Below are 18,084 nucleotides of genomic sequence, written 5' to 3'. Positions count from 1 at the left end.
TCCCCCTCTCCTGGTCCCCTGGGTGAACCATGAACAGCTCGCTCTTCCCCATGTTGAGCTTGTACCCCGAAAAATCCCCGAATTCCCTAAGGATCCTCATTATATAGCAGCAAGTCGTCCGCATAGAGCGACACCCTATGCTCCTCCCCACCCCGCACCAACCCCCTCCAGTTCCTCGACTCCCTCAGTGCCATAGCCAGGGGTTCAATCGCCAGTGCGAAGAGCAGGGGGAACAGGGGACACCCCTGCCTCGTCCCTCGGTGCAACCAAAGGTACTCGGACCTCCTCCTGTTTGTTGCCACACACGCTATCGGGACCTCATACAACAGCCTAACCTACCTGACAAACCCCTCCCTAAACCCAAACCTCTTTAGCACCTCCCACAGGTACCCCCACTCTACCCTATCGAAGGCTTTCTCAGCGTCCATCGCCACCACTATCTCCGCCTCCCCCTCCCTCGCCGGCATCATGATAACGTTCAAAAGCCTCCGCACCCCCCACTCTACCCTATCGAAGGCTTTCTCAGCGTCCATCGCCACCACTATCTCCGCCTCCCCCTCCCTTGCCGGCATCATGATAACGTTCAAAAGCCTCCGCACATTCGCGTTCAACTGCCTCCCCTTCACGAACCCCGTCTGGTCTTCATGGATGATCTGCGGCACACAATCCTCAATCCTCGTGGCTAAGACCTTCGCCAGCACCTTGGCATCTACATTTAGCAACTAAATCGGTCTGTAAGACCCACACTGCAGGGGATCCTTGTCCCGCTTCAGGATCAAGGCGATCAGTGCCCGGGACATCGTCGGGGGCAAAGCCCACCCCCTCCCTTGCCTCATTGAAGGTCCTAACTAGCAACGGGCCGAACAGGTCCATATATTTTTTATAGAATTCGACCGGGAAAGACCGGAAAATTCGAAGATGAAAAAGTCGATTCTGGAATAAGCCTTATGGACATGTGAGAAGAATGAAAATTCCCTAGCCCTCGGCCGTGCAAATCTCCAAGGGTCCACCCCTCCCATCTGGTCCATAAACCCCCTCAGCACTCTAGCCGCCGCCGGCTTCCTACCCGTCCTAGACCTGGAGCGAACCAGCACCGTGTTAAAGTCTCCCCCCATTATCAGGCCCACCACTTCCAAGTCTGGGATCCGACCCAACATGCGCCACTTAAAACCCGCATCGTCCCAGTTTGGGGCGTACACATTGACCAGTACCACCCTCTCTCCCTGCAACTTACCACTTATCATTACGTACCTGCTGCCATTGTCTGTCACAATGCTCGACGCCTCGAACGGCACCCTCTTTCCCACCAAGATCGCCACCCCTTGATTTTTGGCATCCAGCCCCGAATGAAACACCTGACCTACCCACCCTTTCCTCAATCTTACCTGGTCTGCCACCTTCAGGTGTGTCTCCTGAAGCATAACCACATCCGCCTTCAACCCCTTCAGGTGCGCGAACAACCGGGCCCGCTTGACCAGCCCATTCAGTCCCCTTACATTCCAGGTTATCAGCCGGATCAGGGGGCTACCCGCCCCCCTCCCCCGCTGACTAGCCATAACCCCTCCTCGGCCAGCCACGCGCAGCAACTCGATTCTCTCTCTCCCCCCCCCCTCCCCCCCCCAGCGGGGCTAGGACTCATCCTAGCTGTTTTACTCCCCCCATTGCACTTCCGCAAGTCAGCTGACTCCTGCTGACCCCGGCCACTCCCGCCTCTCCTTCGACTCCTCCCATTGTGTGACACACCCTCCCCTTCCGTTCCCCATCCACAGGCTCGCCCCCTCCCCCTTCCATCCTAAGCACGGGAAACAACCCTCACTTCCCCGCCCCGCCCCCTCCAGTCTTCAGTGCGGGAAAAAGCCGGCGCTTTCCACCTACCCGGCCCCGCCACCTCTGACGCAGCTCCTTTTACAGGCCCAGTCCCCTCACCCCCGACTCGGGCCTCCCCCTCCCCCGCGGGGCCCCATCTCACCGCCGGCCATCCACACCTGTTCTATTTGCTTACCCCCCCTCCTCCAAGAGCCCCCCGACCAACCCATCCAAAACAGTGCCCAACCCGCCCCAGCCACCCCCACCAACCCGAAAGAGAAAAACACAAAGAAAAAGGAACCAACAGCAAAGGACCTCCCCTGAAAAAGTAACATATCCACCGCAGTCCCCAAACGCCCATCCCGACCCTCAATCTGTGTCCAACTTCTTGGCCTGAACAAAGGCCCACACCTCCTCCGGAGACTCAAAATAGTGGTGCCGGTTATTGTATGTGACCCACAGTCGCGCCGGCTGCAACATGCCAAACTTCACCCCCTTCCTGTGCAGCACCGCCTTCGCTCGATTGTACCCGGCCCTCCTCTTCGCCACCTCCGCACTCCAGTCCTGGTATATTCGAAACTCCGCGTTCTCCCACCTGCTGCTCCTCTCCTTCTTGGCCCACCTGAGCACACACTCCCGATCGACGAACCGATGAAACCGCACCAGCACCGCCCGCGGAGGCTCGTTGGCCTTGGGCCTCCTCGCCAGCACTCTATGGGCCCCTGGAAGGACCCCGTTCCTATCAGCGTGTTCAACATGGTGACTACATAGGCCCCCACGTCCGGCCCCTCCAGGAGGCCCAGAATCCGCAGATTCTTCCGCCTCGACCGATTCTCCATCTCCTCGAACCGCTCTTGCCATTTCTTGTGGAGCGCCTCGTGCGCCTCCACCTTTACCGCCAGGCCTAAGATCTCGTCCTCGTTGTCGGAGATCTTTTGTCGGGCCTCGCGGATCGCCACCCCCTGGGCCGTCTGTGTCTCCAGCAGCTTATCAATAGAAGCCTTCATCGATTCAAGCAGGTCATCTTTAATCTCTCTGAAGCAGCGCTAGATACCCTCCTGTTGCTCCTGCGCCCACTGCATCCACGCTGCCTGGTCTCTGCCCGCCGCCATTTTGTTCTTCTTCCCTCGCACCTTCTTCGGGTCCACCACCACCTTTTTAGTCGCCCCGCTCCTGGTAAAAGCCATATACTATCGGGGAATTGTTGTAATCTTCCCACACCGGGAAACGTCGAAAAAGTGCCGTGGGGGCCCTGAAAAGAGCCCAAAAGTCCCTTTTTGCGGGAGCCGCCGAATGTGCGACTTAGCTCCGCATAGCCGCAACCGGAAGTCCAGGAAGAGTTATTTTTGATATATAAAAGGTAAGAGAGTGGCAAGAATGGACACTGTACCACTGGAAAATGTGGCTGGAGAAGTAATAATAGGAAACAAAGAAATGACAGAGGAACTGAATAGTTACTTTGCATCAGTCTTCACGGTGAAAGACACCAGTGGGATGCCAGAGCTCCAGGAGAATCGGGGCAGAGGTGAGTGCAGTGACCATTAGTGAGGAGAAGGTTCTGGGGAAACTGAAAGGTCTGAAGGTGGATAAATCACCTGGACCAGATGGACTACACCCCAGGGCTTTAAAAGAGATAGCTGAGGAGATTGTGGCGGCATTGTGATATTTCAGGAATCACTGGAGGCAGAAAGGGTCCGAGAGGACTGGAAAGCGGCTAATGTAACACCCCTGTTTAAGAAGGGAGGGAGGCAGAAGACGGGAAATAATAGGCCGGTTAGTCTGACTTTGGTCATTGGTAAGATTTTAGAGTCCATTATTAAGATGAGATCGCGGAGTACTTGGAAGTGCATGGTAAAATAGGACTGAGTCAGCATGGCTTTGTCAAAGGGAGGTCGTGTCTGACAAATTTGTTCGAATTCTTTGAGGAAGTAACAAGGACATTAGACAAACTAGAGCGAGTGGACGTGACCTATTTGGATTTCCTGAAGGCCTTTGACCAGGTGCCTCATAGGAGACTGTTAAATAAGATGAGCCCATGGTGTTTAGGGTAAGATCCTGGCATGGATAGAGGATTGGCTGACTGGCAGAAGGCAGAGAGTGGGTACAAAGGGGTCTTTTTCAGGATGGCAGCCATTGACAATGGTGTGTCTCAGGGGTCTGTGCAACTTTTTACAATATACATTAATGATCTGGAAGAAAGAACTGAAGGCACTGTTGCTAAGTTTGCAGATGATACAAAGATCTGCAGAGGGACAGGTAGTATTTAGGAAGCAGGCGGGCTGCAGAAGGACTTGGACAGGCTAGGAGAGTGGGCAATGAAGTGGCAGATGGAATACAATGTGGAAAAGTGTGAGGTTATGCACTTTGGTAGGAAGAATGGAGGCATTGACCATTTTTTAAATGGGATACGGCTTCAGAAATCTGAAGCACAAAGGGACTTGGGAGTCCTAGTTCACGATTCTCTTAAGGTTAACGTGCCGGTTCAGTCGGCAGTGAGAAAGGCAAATGCAATGTTAGCATTCATGTCGAGAGGGCTAGAATACAAGACCAGGGATGTACTTCTGAGGCTGTATAAGGCTCTGGTCAGACCCCATTTGGAGTATTGTGAGCAGTTTTGGGCCCCGTATCTAAGGAAGGATGTGCTGGCCTTGGAAAGGGTCCAGAGGAGGTTCATAAGAATGATCCCTGGAATTAACATCTTGTCATATGAGGAACGGTTGAGCACTCTGGGTCTGTACTCGTTGGAGTTTAGAAGGATGAGGGAGGATCTTATTGAAACTTACAGGATACTGCGAGGCCTGGATAGAGTGGGCATGGAAAATATGTTTCCCCTGGTGGGAGAGTGTCGAACCTGAGGGCATAGCCTCAGACTGATGAGACGATCCTTTAAAACAGAGACGAGGATGAATTTCTTCAGCCAGAGGGTGGTGAATCTGTGGAACTCTTTGCCGCAGAAGGCTGTGGAGGCCAAATCACTGAGTGTCTTTAAGACAGAGATAGATAGGTTCTTGATTAATAAGGGGATCAGCGGTTATGGGGAGAAGGCAGGAGAATGGGGATGAGAAACATATCAGCCATGATTGAATCGTGGAGCAGACTTCATGGGCCGAGTGGCCTCATTCTGCTCCTATATCTTATGATCTTATAGTACAGGGATGGTGATTGGTTGGGTCAGAGAGGGGATAGTGATTGGTTGAGTCAGAGAGGGGCTAGTGATTGGTTGAGTCATGGAGGGGGATAGTGATTGGTTGGGTCAGGTAGGGGGATAATGATTGGTTGGGTCAGGGAGATCTACCATGTGGATCTAGTGGTCTCTCAACACTAAAACTCAGTAGAAACTTGAGTTAAACCTCTCGATGCAAATAATCTTTTATTGCCTCTACTTGATTACAATTGAGAGAAACTTAAATCTATTCTCAATAAAGTCCGGGTAGCAAAGGACTTAAGAGAAGTAATTTATAAAACAATTTAACTTTCAAAATAATACAGAAATGGGTTCTTGCTTACGGCAAAACAGCTTGCATGAACGTCAAGAGTTAGAGTGGACAAGTGAAAATATGAAAATAGAGATAGCGAGTAGCTAGATCAAAGTATAGTGTGATTCCGGAATAGAAATGACTGCGGACCCTCATGTTTAAAGAGAATTTTAACAGTCTGAAGCCATCTGTCTACACCTCTATGTCGTCCTAATTGGTTTGGGTAAGAATCAAATACATTCGATTTGATGGTTAGCTGTCAATCCTCAATGTGCAACATAAGTTCTGACTGTTTCATGTTTGAATATTTGTGTGTGCGATGTAATCAAGACTGGTTTTTACTGGTTTTCTGCTACCTTTACTTTATCCATATACTGAACAATGGTGTCTTCATATTTCTATGGTGCTTATTTCGATCTTGATTACTGGTACAGTTCATTTCTTAATGTGAAACTAACTTTGAAATCTGTTCATTAGAACAATAGTCTGTTCATGTTGTCAGTAAAAATGTTTTTATCTCCAATTAGTTTGTGGATGCGTCAGGCTTTTGTGCTTCTGTTTAAGTTATGTGTTTTGTTATGAGTACTGAAATCCTTATTTTAAAATGGGTATTAAAACTGAGCTTTAATATTTACATTAATATAGCCTTTTTCCCCATCTGAAAATAGTTGATTCCCTTCAGTCAGGGAGGGGGGTTGTGATTGGTTGGGTCAAGGAGGGGGATAGTGATTGGTTGGGTCAGGGAGGGGGATAGTGATTGGTTGGGTCAGGGAGCGGGATAGTGATTGGTTGGGTCAGGGAAGGGATAGTGATTGGTTGGGTCAGGGAAGGGATAGTGATTGGTTGGGTCAGGGAGGGGGATATCATCATATCATTGAATTTACAGTGCAGAAGGAGGCCATTCGGCCCATCGAGTCTACACCGGCCCCCGGAAAAGTACCCTACCCAAGGTCAACACCTCCACCCTATCCCCATAACCCAGTAACCACACCCAACACTAAGGCCAATTTTGGACACTAAGGGCAATTTATCATGGCCAATCCACCTAACCTGCACATCTTTGGACTGTGGAAGGAAACCGGAGAACCCGGAGGAAACCCACGCACACACGGGGACGATGTGGAGACTCCGCACAGACAGTGACCCAAGCCAGAATCAAACCTGGGACCCTGGAGCTGTGAAGCAATTGTGCTATCCACAATGCTACCGTGCTGCCGGGATAGTGATTGGTTGGGTCAGGGAGGGGGATAGTGATTGGTTGGATCAGGTAGGGGGATAGTGATTGGTTGGGTCAGGGAGGGGGATAGTGATTGGTTGGGTCAGGGAGAGGGATAGTGATTGGTTGGGTCAGGGAGGGGGATAGTGATTGGTTGGGTCAGGGAGGGGGTTAGTGATTGGTTGGGTCAGGGAGGGGACTAGTGATTGGTTGGGTCAGGGAGGGGGCTAGTGATTGGTTGGGTCAGGGAGGGGATAGTGATTGGTTGGGTCAGGGAGGGGAAGTTGTGATTGGTTGGGTCAGGGAGGGGATAGTGATTGGTCGGGTTAGGGAGGGGATAGTGATTGGTTGGGTCAGAACATAGAACGATACAGCGCAGTACAGGCCCTTCGGCCCACGATGTTGCACCAAAACAAAAGCCATCTAACCTACATTATGCCATTATCATCCATATGCTTATCCAATAAACTTTTAAATGCCCTCAATGTTGGCGAGTTCACTACTATTGCAGGTAGGGCATTCCACGGCTTCACCACTCTTTGCGTAAAGAACCTACCTCTGACCTCTGTCCTATATCTATTACCCCTCAGTTTAAAGCTATGTCCCCTCGTGCCAGCCATTTCCATCCGCGGGAGAAGGCTCTCACTGTCCACCCTATCTAACCCCCTGATCATTTTGTATGCCTCTATTAAGTCTCCTCTTAACCTTCTTCTCTCCAACAAAAACAACCTCAAGTCCATCAGCCTTTCCTCATAAGATTTTCCCTCCATACCAGGCAACATCCTGGTAAATCTCCTCTGCACCTGCTCCAAAGCCTCCACGTCCTTCCTATAATGCGGTGACCAGAACTGTACGCAATACTCCAAATGCGGCCGTACCAGAGTTTTGTACAGCTTCAACATGACCTCCTGACTCCGGAACTCAATCCCTCTACCAATAAAGGCCAACACTCCATAGGCCTTCTTCACAACCCTATCAACCTGGGTGGCAACTTTCAGGGATCTATGTACATGGACACCTAGATCCCTCTGCTCATCCACACTTCCAAGAACTTTACCATTAGCCAAATATTCCACATTCCTGTTATTCCTTCCAAAGTGAATCACCTCACACTTTTCTACATTAAACTACATTTGCCATCTCTCAGCCCAGCTCTGCAGCTTATCTATATCCCTCTGTAACCTGCTACATCCTTCCACACTATCGACAACACCACCGACTTTAGTGTCGTCTGAAAATTTACTCACCCACCCTTCTGCGCCTTCCTCTAGGTCATTGATAAAAATGACAAACAGCAACGGCCCCAGAACACATCCTTGTGGTACGCCACTTGTAACTGAACTCCATTCTGAACAGGGAGGGGGATAGTGATTGCTTAGGTTAAGTCAGGGAGGGGATAGTGATTGCTTAGGTTAAGTCAGGGAGGGGATAGTGATTGCTTAGGTTAAGTCAGGGAGGGGATAGTGATTGCTTAGGTTAAGTCAGGGAGAGGATAGTGATTGGTTGGGTCAGGTAGGAGGATAGTGATTGGTTGGGTCAGGGAGGGGTTGTGATTGATTGGGTCAGGGAGGGGGGGTTGTGATTGGTTGGGTCAGGGAGGAGGATAGTGATTGGTTGGGTCAGGGAGGGGGGTTGTGATTGGTTGGGTCAGGGAGGGGGGTTGTGATTGGTTGGGTCAGGGAGGGGGGTTGTGATTGGTTGGGTCAGGGAGGGGGGTTGTGATTGGTTGGGTCAGGGAGGGGGGTTGTGATTGGTTGGGTCAGGGAGGGGGATAGTGATTGGTTGGTCTGTGTGTTTGTATTGGGTAAGTAAAGCCCTTTAACAAGTGTCTCCTGTGTGATGTTGGTGTTTTAGGTTGCTGTCAATGTTAGCAATGAGCGGGCGGGCACTTTGGCAGTGAAGATCCACAACATTCTGTATCCTTACCGCTTTACCAAAGACATGATCGGCTCAATGCAGGTGAGAGACTGACATCACCCACACAAGTGGCATTCTGGGTGCGTGATCTGCCTTTAACCGAGCGTCTTTAGAATCTGAAACCCGTCTCCAATCCAGCTTCACGAGCTGCTCTGTAACCATGCTGTCTTTCAGGTTCTTCACCAGGTAGACAATAAGTTCATTGCATGTTTGATAAATACGAGGGCCAACAAAGAGGCCACAACAGGTGAGTGAACTCGCCTTGTGTGATGGGAAAGCGACAGTTTGTGTGTACTGTCTGCATCCAGCTATTCGGTAGGGAGTGGGACTAAGATGTGGGTTGGTGGGGGCAACAGTGGTGTGGGTAGTGTGGAGGGATCGGTTGAGGGAGGGAGATGTGGGTCGGGGGAGGGAAGAGGGGAGGAAGGTGGAGGGAGGGAGATGGAGGGATTGATGGGGAAAGGAGGAGGATGGAGGGAAAGGAGGGAGCTGGCTAAGGATAGGGAGGTGGGGAGGGAGGTGGAAGGAGAAGGGAGGGAGATGGATATGAGAAAGGAGGGAGGTGGATAGGGGAGGTATGTGTTGTGGAAGGGAGGGTAGGGACTTGGGGAGGGGGATAAGGGATGTGGGAGGTGGAGGGTGTGGATGGTAGGGGAACTGGAGATGGGAGAGAGTGGTGTTGGGTATAGGGGAGGGAGAGAAGAGGGAGGGGTGGGGAGGGAAGTGCGGGAGGGGAGGAGGGATGAGTGGAGGTAGGCAGCGGACTGGTGACGGGAAAGGGGGAGATGAAGAGGACGGGAGGTGAGGAGTGTTGTTATCAAGTGGATGTTTGGCAGGTATACAAGGGTGTGGGGTGTGTGTTGTGGGGGAGTTTGCTGCAGGGGAGAGTATGGTATCGAAGGGAATATTTCTGTGGATGAGGGGGGGGATTTGGTGTGGGGGGAATTTGTGGGGATATGTGTTTTGTGTGGGAGTGAATTTGGTGTGGTGGAGGGTTCGGTGTGGGGGGGGAGGGTTCGGTGCGGGGGGGGAGGGTTCGTTGCGGGGGGGTTTCGGTGCGGCGGGGGGGGTTCGATGCGGGGGAGGGAGGGTTCGATGCGGGGGGGGCGGGTTCGGTGCGGGGGGGCGGGTTCGGTGCGGGGGAGGAGGGTTCGGTGCGGGGGAGGAGGGTTCGGTGCGGGGGGGGGGTGAGGGTTCGGTGCGGGGGGAAGGGTTCGGTGCGGGGGGGAGGGTGGGGGGAGGGTTCGGTGTGTGGGGGGGATGGGGAGGGTGGGGGGGGTTCGGTGTGGGGGGGAGGGTTCATGCGGGAGGGGAGGGGCGGGTGGTGGAGGAGGGTGGGGGGAGGGTGAGGGTGGGGGGAGGGTTCGGTGTGGGGGGGAGGGTTCGGTGTGGGGGGGGGAGGGTTCGGTGTGGGGGGGGAGGGTTCGGTGTGGGGGGGAGGGTTCGGTGTGGGGGGGAGGGTTCGGTGTGGGGGTGAAGGGTTCGATGCGGGGTGAAGGGTTCGATGCGGGGGGAGGGTTCGGTGTGAGGGGGAGGTTCGGTGCGGGGGGAGGGTTCAGTGCGGGGGGAGGGTTCGATTGGGGGGGGGGTTTGGGGCGTGGGGGGAGGGTTCGGGGCGGGGGGGAGGTTTCGGGGCGGGGGGGGAGGGTTCGTGGTGGGTGGGTAGGTTTTGGGGGGGTGGGTTCGGTGCGGGGGGCGGGTTCGGGGTGGGGGGGGAGGGTTCGGTGCGGGGGGGGAGGGTTCAGTGCGGGGGGGAGGGTTCGGTGCGGGGGGGAGGGTTCGGTGCGGGGGGGGAGGGTTCGGTGCGGGGGGGGGAGGGTTCGGTGCGGGGGGGGGTTCGGTGCGGGGGGGAGGGTTCGGTGCGGGGGGGGAGGGTTCGGTGCGGGGGGGCGGGTTCGGTGCGGGGGGCGGGTTCGGTGCGGGGGAGGAGGGTTCGGTGTGGGGGGGAGGGTTCGGTGTGGGGGTGAAGGGTTCGATGCGGGGTGAAGGGTTCGATGCGGGGGGAGGGTTCGGTGTGAGGGGGAGGTTCGGTGCGGGGGGAGGGTTCAGTGCGGGGGGAGGGTTCGATTGGGGGGGGGGTTTGGGGCGTGGGGGGAGGGTTCGGGGCGGGGGGGAGGTTTCGGGGCGGGGGGGGAGGGTTCGTGGTGGGTGGGTAGGTTTTGGGGGGGTGGGTTCGGTGCGGGGGGCGGGTTCGGGGTGGGGGGGGAGGGTTCGGTGCGGGGGGGGAGGGTTCGGTGCGGGGGGAGGGTTCGGTGCGGGGGGGAGGGTTCGGTGCGGGGGGGGAGGGTTCGGTGCGGGGGGGGGAGGGTTCGGTGCGGGGGGGGGTTCGGTGCGGGGGGGAGGGTTCGGTGCGGGGGGGGGAGGGTTCGGTGCGGGGGGGCGGGTTCGGTGCGGGGAGCGGGTTCGGTGCGGGGGAGGAGGGTTCGGTGCGGGGGAGGAGGGTTCGGTGCGGGGGAGGATGGTTCGGTGCGGGGCGGGTGGGGGAGGGTGGGGGGAGGGTTCGGTGTGTGGGGGGGATGGGGAGGGTGGGGGGGGTTCGGTGTGGGGGGGATGGGGAGGGTGGGGGGGGTTCGGTGTGGGGGAGAGGGTTCATGCGGGAGGGGAGGGGCGGGTGGTGGAGGAGGGTGGGGGGAGGGTGAGGGTGGGGGGAGGGTTCGGTGTGGGGGGGAGGGTTCGGTGTGGGGGGGGAGTTTTCGGTGGGTGGGGAAGGGTGAGGGGGGGGAGGGTTCGGTGTGGGGGGGAGGGTTCGGTGTGGGGGGGAGGGTTCGGTGTGGGGGGGAGGGTTCGGTGTGGGGGGGAGGGTTCGGTGTGGGGGGGAGGGTTCGGTGTGGGGGGGAGGGTTCGGTGTGGGGGGGAGGGTTCGGTGCGGGGGGGGTGGTTCGGGGGGGAGGGTTCGAAGCGGGGGGGGGGGCGGGTTCGTTGCGGGGGGGGGGTTCGGTGCGGGGGGGGGAAGGGTTCGATGCGGGGGGCAGGGTTCGGTGCGGGGGGGGGAGGGTACGGTGCAGGGGGGGAGGGTTCGGTGCGGGGGGAGGGTTTGGTGCGGGGGGGAGAGTTTGGTGCGGGGGGGAGGGTTCGGTGCGGGGGGGAGAGTTTGGTGCGGGGGGGGTTCGGTGCGTGGTGGCGGTTCGGGTGGTGGGAGAGGGTGAGGGTGGTGGGAGGGTTCGGTGGTGGGGGGGGAGTGTTTGGTGTGGGGGGGGAGGGTTCAGGGGGGGGGAGGGTGGGGGTGAGGGTGGGGGATGGGGTCAGTGAGGGGGGGTTAGGGAGGGTTCGGTGCGGGGTAGGGGGAGGGTTCGGTGCAGGGGGGTAGGGTTCGGTGCAGGGGGGTAGGGTTCGGTGCTGGGGGGGAGGGTTCGTTGCGGGAGGGGAGAGTTCGGGTGGTGGGGGAGGGGGAGGGGGAGGGTGGGGGAGGGTGAGGGTGGGGGGAGGGTTCGGTGTGGGGGGGGGGAGGGTTCGGTGGGTGGGGGCGGGTTAGGGTGGGGGGGGAGGGTTCGGTGCGGGGGGGGACGGTTCAGTTCGGGGTGGGCGTTCGGGGGTGGGAGAGGGTGAGGGTGGGGGGAGGGTTCGGTGTAGGGGGGGGAGGTTTCGATGGGTGGGGGAGGGTGAGGGGGGGAGGGTTCGGTGTGGGGGGGAGGGTTCGGTGCGGGGGGGGGAGGGTTCGGTGTGGGGGGGGTGGTTCGGTGCGGGGGGGAGGGTTCGAAGCGGGGGGGGAGGGTTCGGTGCGGGGGGGGTGGAAGGGTTCGATGCGGGCGGAGGGTTCGGTGTGAGGGGAGGTTCGGTGCGGGGGGGAGGGTTCGGTGCGGGGGGAGGGTTCGATGGGGGGGGGTTTGGGGCGTGGGGGGAGGTTTCGGGGCGGGGGGGGGAGGGTTCGGGGCGGGGGGGGGATGGTTCGGGGCGGGGGGGGGGTTCGGTGCGGGGGGGAGGGTTCGGCGCGGTGGGGGGAGGGTTCGGTGCGGGGGGGCGGGTTCGGTGCGGGAGGTGGGTTCGGGGTGGGGGGGGAGGGTTCGGGGCGGGGGGGGGGAGGGTTCGGTGCGGGGGGGGCGGGTTCGTGGCGGGGGGGGAGGGTTCGTGGCAGGGGGGGAGGGTTTGGGGGGTGGGTTCGGTGCGTGCGGGGGGAGGGTTCGGTGCGGGGGGGGAGGGTTCGGTGCGGGGGGGGCAGGGTTCGGTGCGGGGGGGGGGCAGGGTTCGGTGCGGGGGGGGGAGGGTTCGGTGCGGGGGGGGAGGGTTCGGTGCGGGGGGGGGGAGGGTACGGTGCAGGGGGGGTGGGTTCGGTGCGGGGGGGAGGGTTCGGTGCGGGGGGGAGGGTTCGATGCGGGGGGGAGGGGTTCGGTGCGGGGGGGAGAGTTCGGTGCGGGGGGAAGAGTTCGGTGCGGGGAGGAGGGTTCGGTGCGGGGGGGAGAGTTTGGTGCGGGGGGGGGGTGAGGGTGGTGGGAGAGGGTGAGGGTGGTGGGAGGGTTCGGGGTGGGGGGGGGAGGGTTCGGTGTGGGGGGGGAGGGTTCGGTGCGGGGGGAGGGGAGGGTGGGGGTGAGGATGGAGGAGGGGGTCAATGAGGGGGGGTTAGGGAGGGTTCGGTGCGGGGTAGGGGGAGGGTTCGGTGCAGGGGGGTAGGATTCGGTGCAGGGGGGTAGGGTTCGGTGCTGGGGGGGGAGGGTTCGTTGCGGGAGGGGAGAGTTCGGGTGGTGCGGGAGGGTGGGGGAGGGTGAGGGTGGGGGGAGGGTTCGGTGTGGGGGGGGAGGGTTCGGTGGGTGGGGGCGGGTTAGGGTGGGGGGGGGGAGGGTTCGGTGCGGGGGGGGGCGGTTCAGTTCGGGGTGGGGGTTCGGGTGTGGGAGAGGATGAGGGTGGGGGGAGTGTTCGGTGTGGGGGGGGGTCGGTGTGGGGGTGGGTCGGTGTGGGGGAGGGGGAGGATGGGGGAGGGTTCAGTGGGGGGGAGGGGGAGGGTGGGGGAGGGGTCAGTGAGGGGGGGTTAGGGTTCGGTCTATTTGTGTCTAAATGGGGGTTTTGTGTTGCAGGGGGCAATCTGCTGGTGTTGGTCGATCAGCACGCAGCCCATGAACGAGTGAGACTGGAACAGCTTATTGCTGGTGAGGAGGTTGAGTGGCGAGGAGCGTGAATACTTCAGATTTAAATAATTGATTTTGGGCGTGACTTTCTGCGCAAGTTTAATTAGTGTTCATTTCAGAGGGTCAGTACTGAGGGAGTGCTGCACTGTCAGAGGGTCAGTACTGAGGGAGTGCTGCACTGTCAGAGGGTCAGTACTGAGGGAGTGCTGCACTGTCAGAGGGTCAGTACTGAGGGAGTGCTGCACTGTCAGAGGGTCAGTACTGAGGGAGTGCCGCACTGTCAGAGGGTCAGTACTGAGGGAGTGCTGCACTGTCAGAGGGTCAGTACTGAGGGAGTGCTGCACTGTCAGAGGGTCAGTACTGAGGGAGTGCCGCACTGTCAGAGGGTCAGTACTGAGGGAGTGCCGCACTGTCAGAGGGTCAGTACTGAGGGAGTGCTGCACTGTCAGAGGGTCAGTACTGAGGGAGTGCCACACTGTCAGAGGGTCAGTACTGAGGGTGTGCTGCACTGTCAGTGGGTCAGTACTGAGGGAGTGCCGCACTGTCAGAGGGTCAGTACTGAGGGAGTGCCGCACTGTCAGAGGGTCAGTACTGAGGGAGCGCCACACTGTCAGAGGGTCAGTACTGAGGGAGTGCCGCACTGTCAGAGGGTCAGTACTGAGGGAGCGCCGCACTGTCAGAGGGTCAGTACTGAGGGTGTGCTGCACTGTCAGAGGGTCAGTACTGAGGGAGTGCCGTACTGTCAGAGGGTCAGTACTGAGGGAGTGCCGCACTGTCAGAGGATCAGTACTGAGGGAGTGCTGCACTGTCAGAGAGTCAGTACTGAGGCAGTGCCGCACTGTCAGAGGGTCAGTACTGAGGAAGTGCCGCACTGTCAGAGGGTCAGTACTCAGCGAGTAGTGCACTGTCAGTGTCAGTACTGAGGGAGTGCTGCACTGTCAGAGGGTCAGTACTGAGGGAGTGCTGCACTGTCAGAGGGTCAGTACTGAGGGAGTGCCGCACTGTCAGAGGGTCAGTACTGAGGGAGTGCTGCACTGTCAGAGGGTCAGTACTGAGGGAGTGCTGCACTGTCAGAGGGTCAGTACTGAGGGAGTGCCGCACTGTCAGAGGGTCAGTACTGAGGGAGTGCCGCACTGTCAGAGGGTCAGTACTGAGGGAGTGCTGCACTGTCAGAGGGTCAGTACTGAGGGAGTGCCGCACTGTCAGAGGGTCAGTACTGAGGGTGTGCTGCACTGTCAGAGGGTCAGTACTGAGGGAGTGCCGCACTGTCAGAGGGTCAGTACTGAGGGAGTGCCGCACTGTCAGAGGGTCAGTACTGAGGGAGCGCCGCACTGTCAGAGGGTCAGTACTGAGGGAGTGCCGCACTGTCAGATGGTCAGTACTGAGGGAGCGCCGCACTGTCAGAGGGTCAGTACTGAGGGTGTGCTGCACTGTCAGAGGGTCAGTACTGAGGGAGTGCCGTACTGTCAGAGGGTCAGTACTGAGGGAGTGCCGCACTGTCAGAGGATCAGTACTCAGCGAGTAGTGCACTGTCAGTGTCAGTACTGAGGGAGTGCTGCACAGTCAGAGGGTCAGTACTGAGGGAGTGCTGCACTGTCAGAGGGTCAGTACTGAGGGAGTGCTGCACTGTCAGAGGATCAGTACTTAGGAAGTGCCGCACTGTCAGAGGGTCAGTACTGAGGGAGTACTGCACTGTCAGTGTCAGTACTGAGGGAGTGCTGCACTGTCAGAGGGTCAGTACTGAGGGAGTGCTGCACTGTGAGAGGGTCAGTACTGAGGGAGTGCTGCACTGTCAGAGGGTCAGCACTGAGGGAGTGCTGCACAGTCAGAGGGTCAGCACTGAGGGAGTGCTGCACAGTCAGAGGGTCAGTACTGAGGGAGTGCTGCACTGTCAGAGGGTCAGTACTGAGGGAGTGCTGCACTGTCAGAGGGTCAGTACTGAGGGAGTGCTGCACTGTCAGAGGGTCAGTACTGAGGGAGTGCCGCACTGTCAGAGGATCATAGAACATAGAACAATACAGCGCAGTACAGGCCCTTCGGCCCACGATGTTGCACCGAAACAAAAGCCATCCAACCTACACTATGCCATTATCATCCATATGTTTATCCAATAAACTTTTAAATGCCCTCAATGTTGGCGAGTTCACCACTGTAGCAGGTAGGGCATTCCACGGCCTCACTACTCTTTGCGTAAAGAACCTACCTCTGACCTCTGTCCTATATCTATTACCCCTCAGTTTAAAGTTATGTCCCCTCGTGCCAGCCATATCCATCCGCGGGAGAAGGCTCTCACTGTCCACCCTATCCAACCCCCTGATCATTTTGTATGCCTCTATTAAGTCTCCTCTTAACCTTCTTCTCTCCAACGAAAACAACCTCAAGTCCATCAGCCTTTCCTCATAAGATTTTCCCTCCATACCAGGCAACATCCTGGTAAATCTCCTCTGCACCCGCTCCAAAGCCTCCACGTCCTTCCTATAATGCGGTGACCAGAACTGTACGCAATACTCCAAATGCGGCCGTACCAGAGTTCTGTACAGCTGCAACATGACCTCCCGACTCCGGAACTCAATCCCTCTACCAATAAAGGCCAACACTCCATAGGCCTTCTTCACAACCCTATCAACCTGGGTGGCAACTTTCAGGGATCTATGTACATGGACACCTAGATCCCTCTGCTCATCCACACTTTCAAGAACTTTACCATTAGCCAAATATTCCGCATTCCTGTTATTCCTTCCAAAGTGAATCACCTCACACTTCTCTACATTAAACTCCATTTGCCACCTCTCGGCCCAGCTCTGCAGCTTATCTATATCCCTCTGTAATCTGCTACATCCTTCCACACTATCGACAACACCACCGACTTTAGTATCGTCTGCAAATTTACTCACCCACCCTTCTGCGCCTTCCTCTAGGTCATTGATAAAAATGACAAACAGCAACGGCCCCAGAACAGATCCTTGTGGTACTCCACTTGTGACTGTACTCCATTCTGAACATTTCCCATCAACCACCACCCTCTGTCTTCTTTCAGCTAGCCAATTTCTGATCCACATCTCTAAATCACCCTCAATCCCCAGCCTCCGTATTTTTTGCAATAGCCTACCGTGGGGAACCTTATCAAACGCTTTGCTGAAATCCATATACACCACATCAACTGCTCTACCCTCGTCTACCTGTTCAGTCACCTTCTCAAATAACTCAATAAGGTTTGTGAGGCATGACCTACCCTTCACAAAGCCATGCTGACTATCCCTGATCATATTATTCCTATCTAGATGCTTATAAATCTTGTCACTTATAATCCCCTCCAAGACTTTACCCACTACAGACGTGAGGCTCACCGGCCTATAGTTGCCGGGGTTGTCTCTGCTCCCCTTTTTGAACAAAGGGACCACATTTGCTGTCCTCCAGTCCTCTGGCACTATTCCTGTAGCCAATGATGACATAAAAATCAAAGCCAAAGGTCCAGCAATCTCTTCCCTGGCCTCCCATAGAATCCTAGGATAAATCCCATCAGGTCCCGGGGACTTATCTATTTTCAGCCTGTCCAGAATTGCCAACACCTCTTCCCTACGTACCTCAATGCCATCTATTCTATTAGCCTGGGGCTCAGCATTCTCCTCCACAACATTATCTTTTTCCTGAGTGAATACTGACGAAAAATATTCATTTAGTATCTCACCTATCTCTTCAGACTCCACACACAATTTCCCATCCCTGTCCTTGACTGGTCCTACTCTTTCCCTAGTCATTCGCTTATTCCTGACATACCTATAGAAAGCTTTTGGGTTTTCCTTGATCCTACCTGCCAAATACTTCTCATGTCCCCTCCTTGCTCGTCTTAGCTCTCTCTTTAGATCCTTCCTCGCTACCTTGTAACTATCCATCGCCCCAACCGAAACTTCACACTTCATCTTCACATAGGCCTCCTTCTTCCTCTTAACAAGAGATTCCACTTCTTTGGTAAACCACGGTTCCCTCGCTCGACGCCTTCCTCCCTGTCTGACCGGTACATACTTATCAAGAACACGCAGTAGCTGATCCTTGAACAAGCCCCACTTATCCAGTGTGCCCAACACTTGCAGCCTACTTCTCCACCTTATCCCCCCCAAGTCACGTCTAATGGCATCATAATTGCCCTTCCCCCAGCGATAACTCTTGCCCTGCGGTGTATACTTATCCCTTTCCATCATTAACGTAAACGTCACCGAATTGTGGTCACTGTCACCAAAGTGCTCTCCTACCTCCAATTCCAACACCTGGCCTGGTTCATTACCCAAAACCAAATCCAACGTGGCCTCGCCTCTTGTTGGCCTGTCAACATATTGTTTCAGGAAACCCTCCTGCACACACTGTACAAAAAACGACCCATCTATTGTACTCGAACTATATCTTTTCCAGTCAATATTTGGAAAGTTAAAATCTCCCATAATAACTACCCTGTTACTTTCGCTCATATCCAGAATCATCTTCGCCATCCTTTCCTCTACATCCCTAGAACTATTAGGAGGCCTATAGAAAACTCCCAACAGGGTGACCTCTCCTTTCCTGTTTCTAACTTCAGCCCATACTACCTCGGCAGAAGAGTCCCCATCTAGCATCCTCT

The 18,084-nt window shown here is 56.5% G+C and overlaps 1 protein-coding gene across 1 annotated transcript in view; it reads left to right on the top strand.

Moving 5' to 3' along the window:
• Window positions 1-18,084, top strand: part of mlh3 (mutL homolog 3 (E. coli)) — a 101,507-nt gene that overhangs the window by 16,160 nt on the left and 67,263 nt on the right. The window contains exons 5-7 of the mRNA XM_072494574.1: window positions 8,353-8,457; window positions 8,590-8,662; window positions 13,422-13,493. Of these exons, the coding sequence (XP_072350675.1) occupies window positions 8,353-8,457; window positions 8,590-8,662; window positions 13,422-13,493 (250 nt within the window). The remainder of the gene's footprint in view (window positions 1-8,352; window positions 8,458-8,589; window positions 8,663-13,421; window positions 13,494-18,084) is intronic.

This window comes from Scyliorhinus torazame, chromosome 2 (assembly GCF_047496885.1).
Source record: "Scyliorhinus torazame isolate Kashiwa2021f chromosome 2, sScyTor2.1, whole genome shotgun sequence".
Taxonomy (NCBI): Eukaryota; Metazoa; Chordata; class Chondrichthyes; order Carcharhiniformes; family Scyliorhinidae; genus Scyliorhinus; species Scyliorhinus torazame.
Note: the sequence above shows the minus strand (reverse complement) of the source record. Positions and strands in the feature narration are given on the sequence as shown.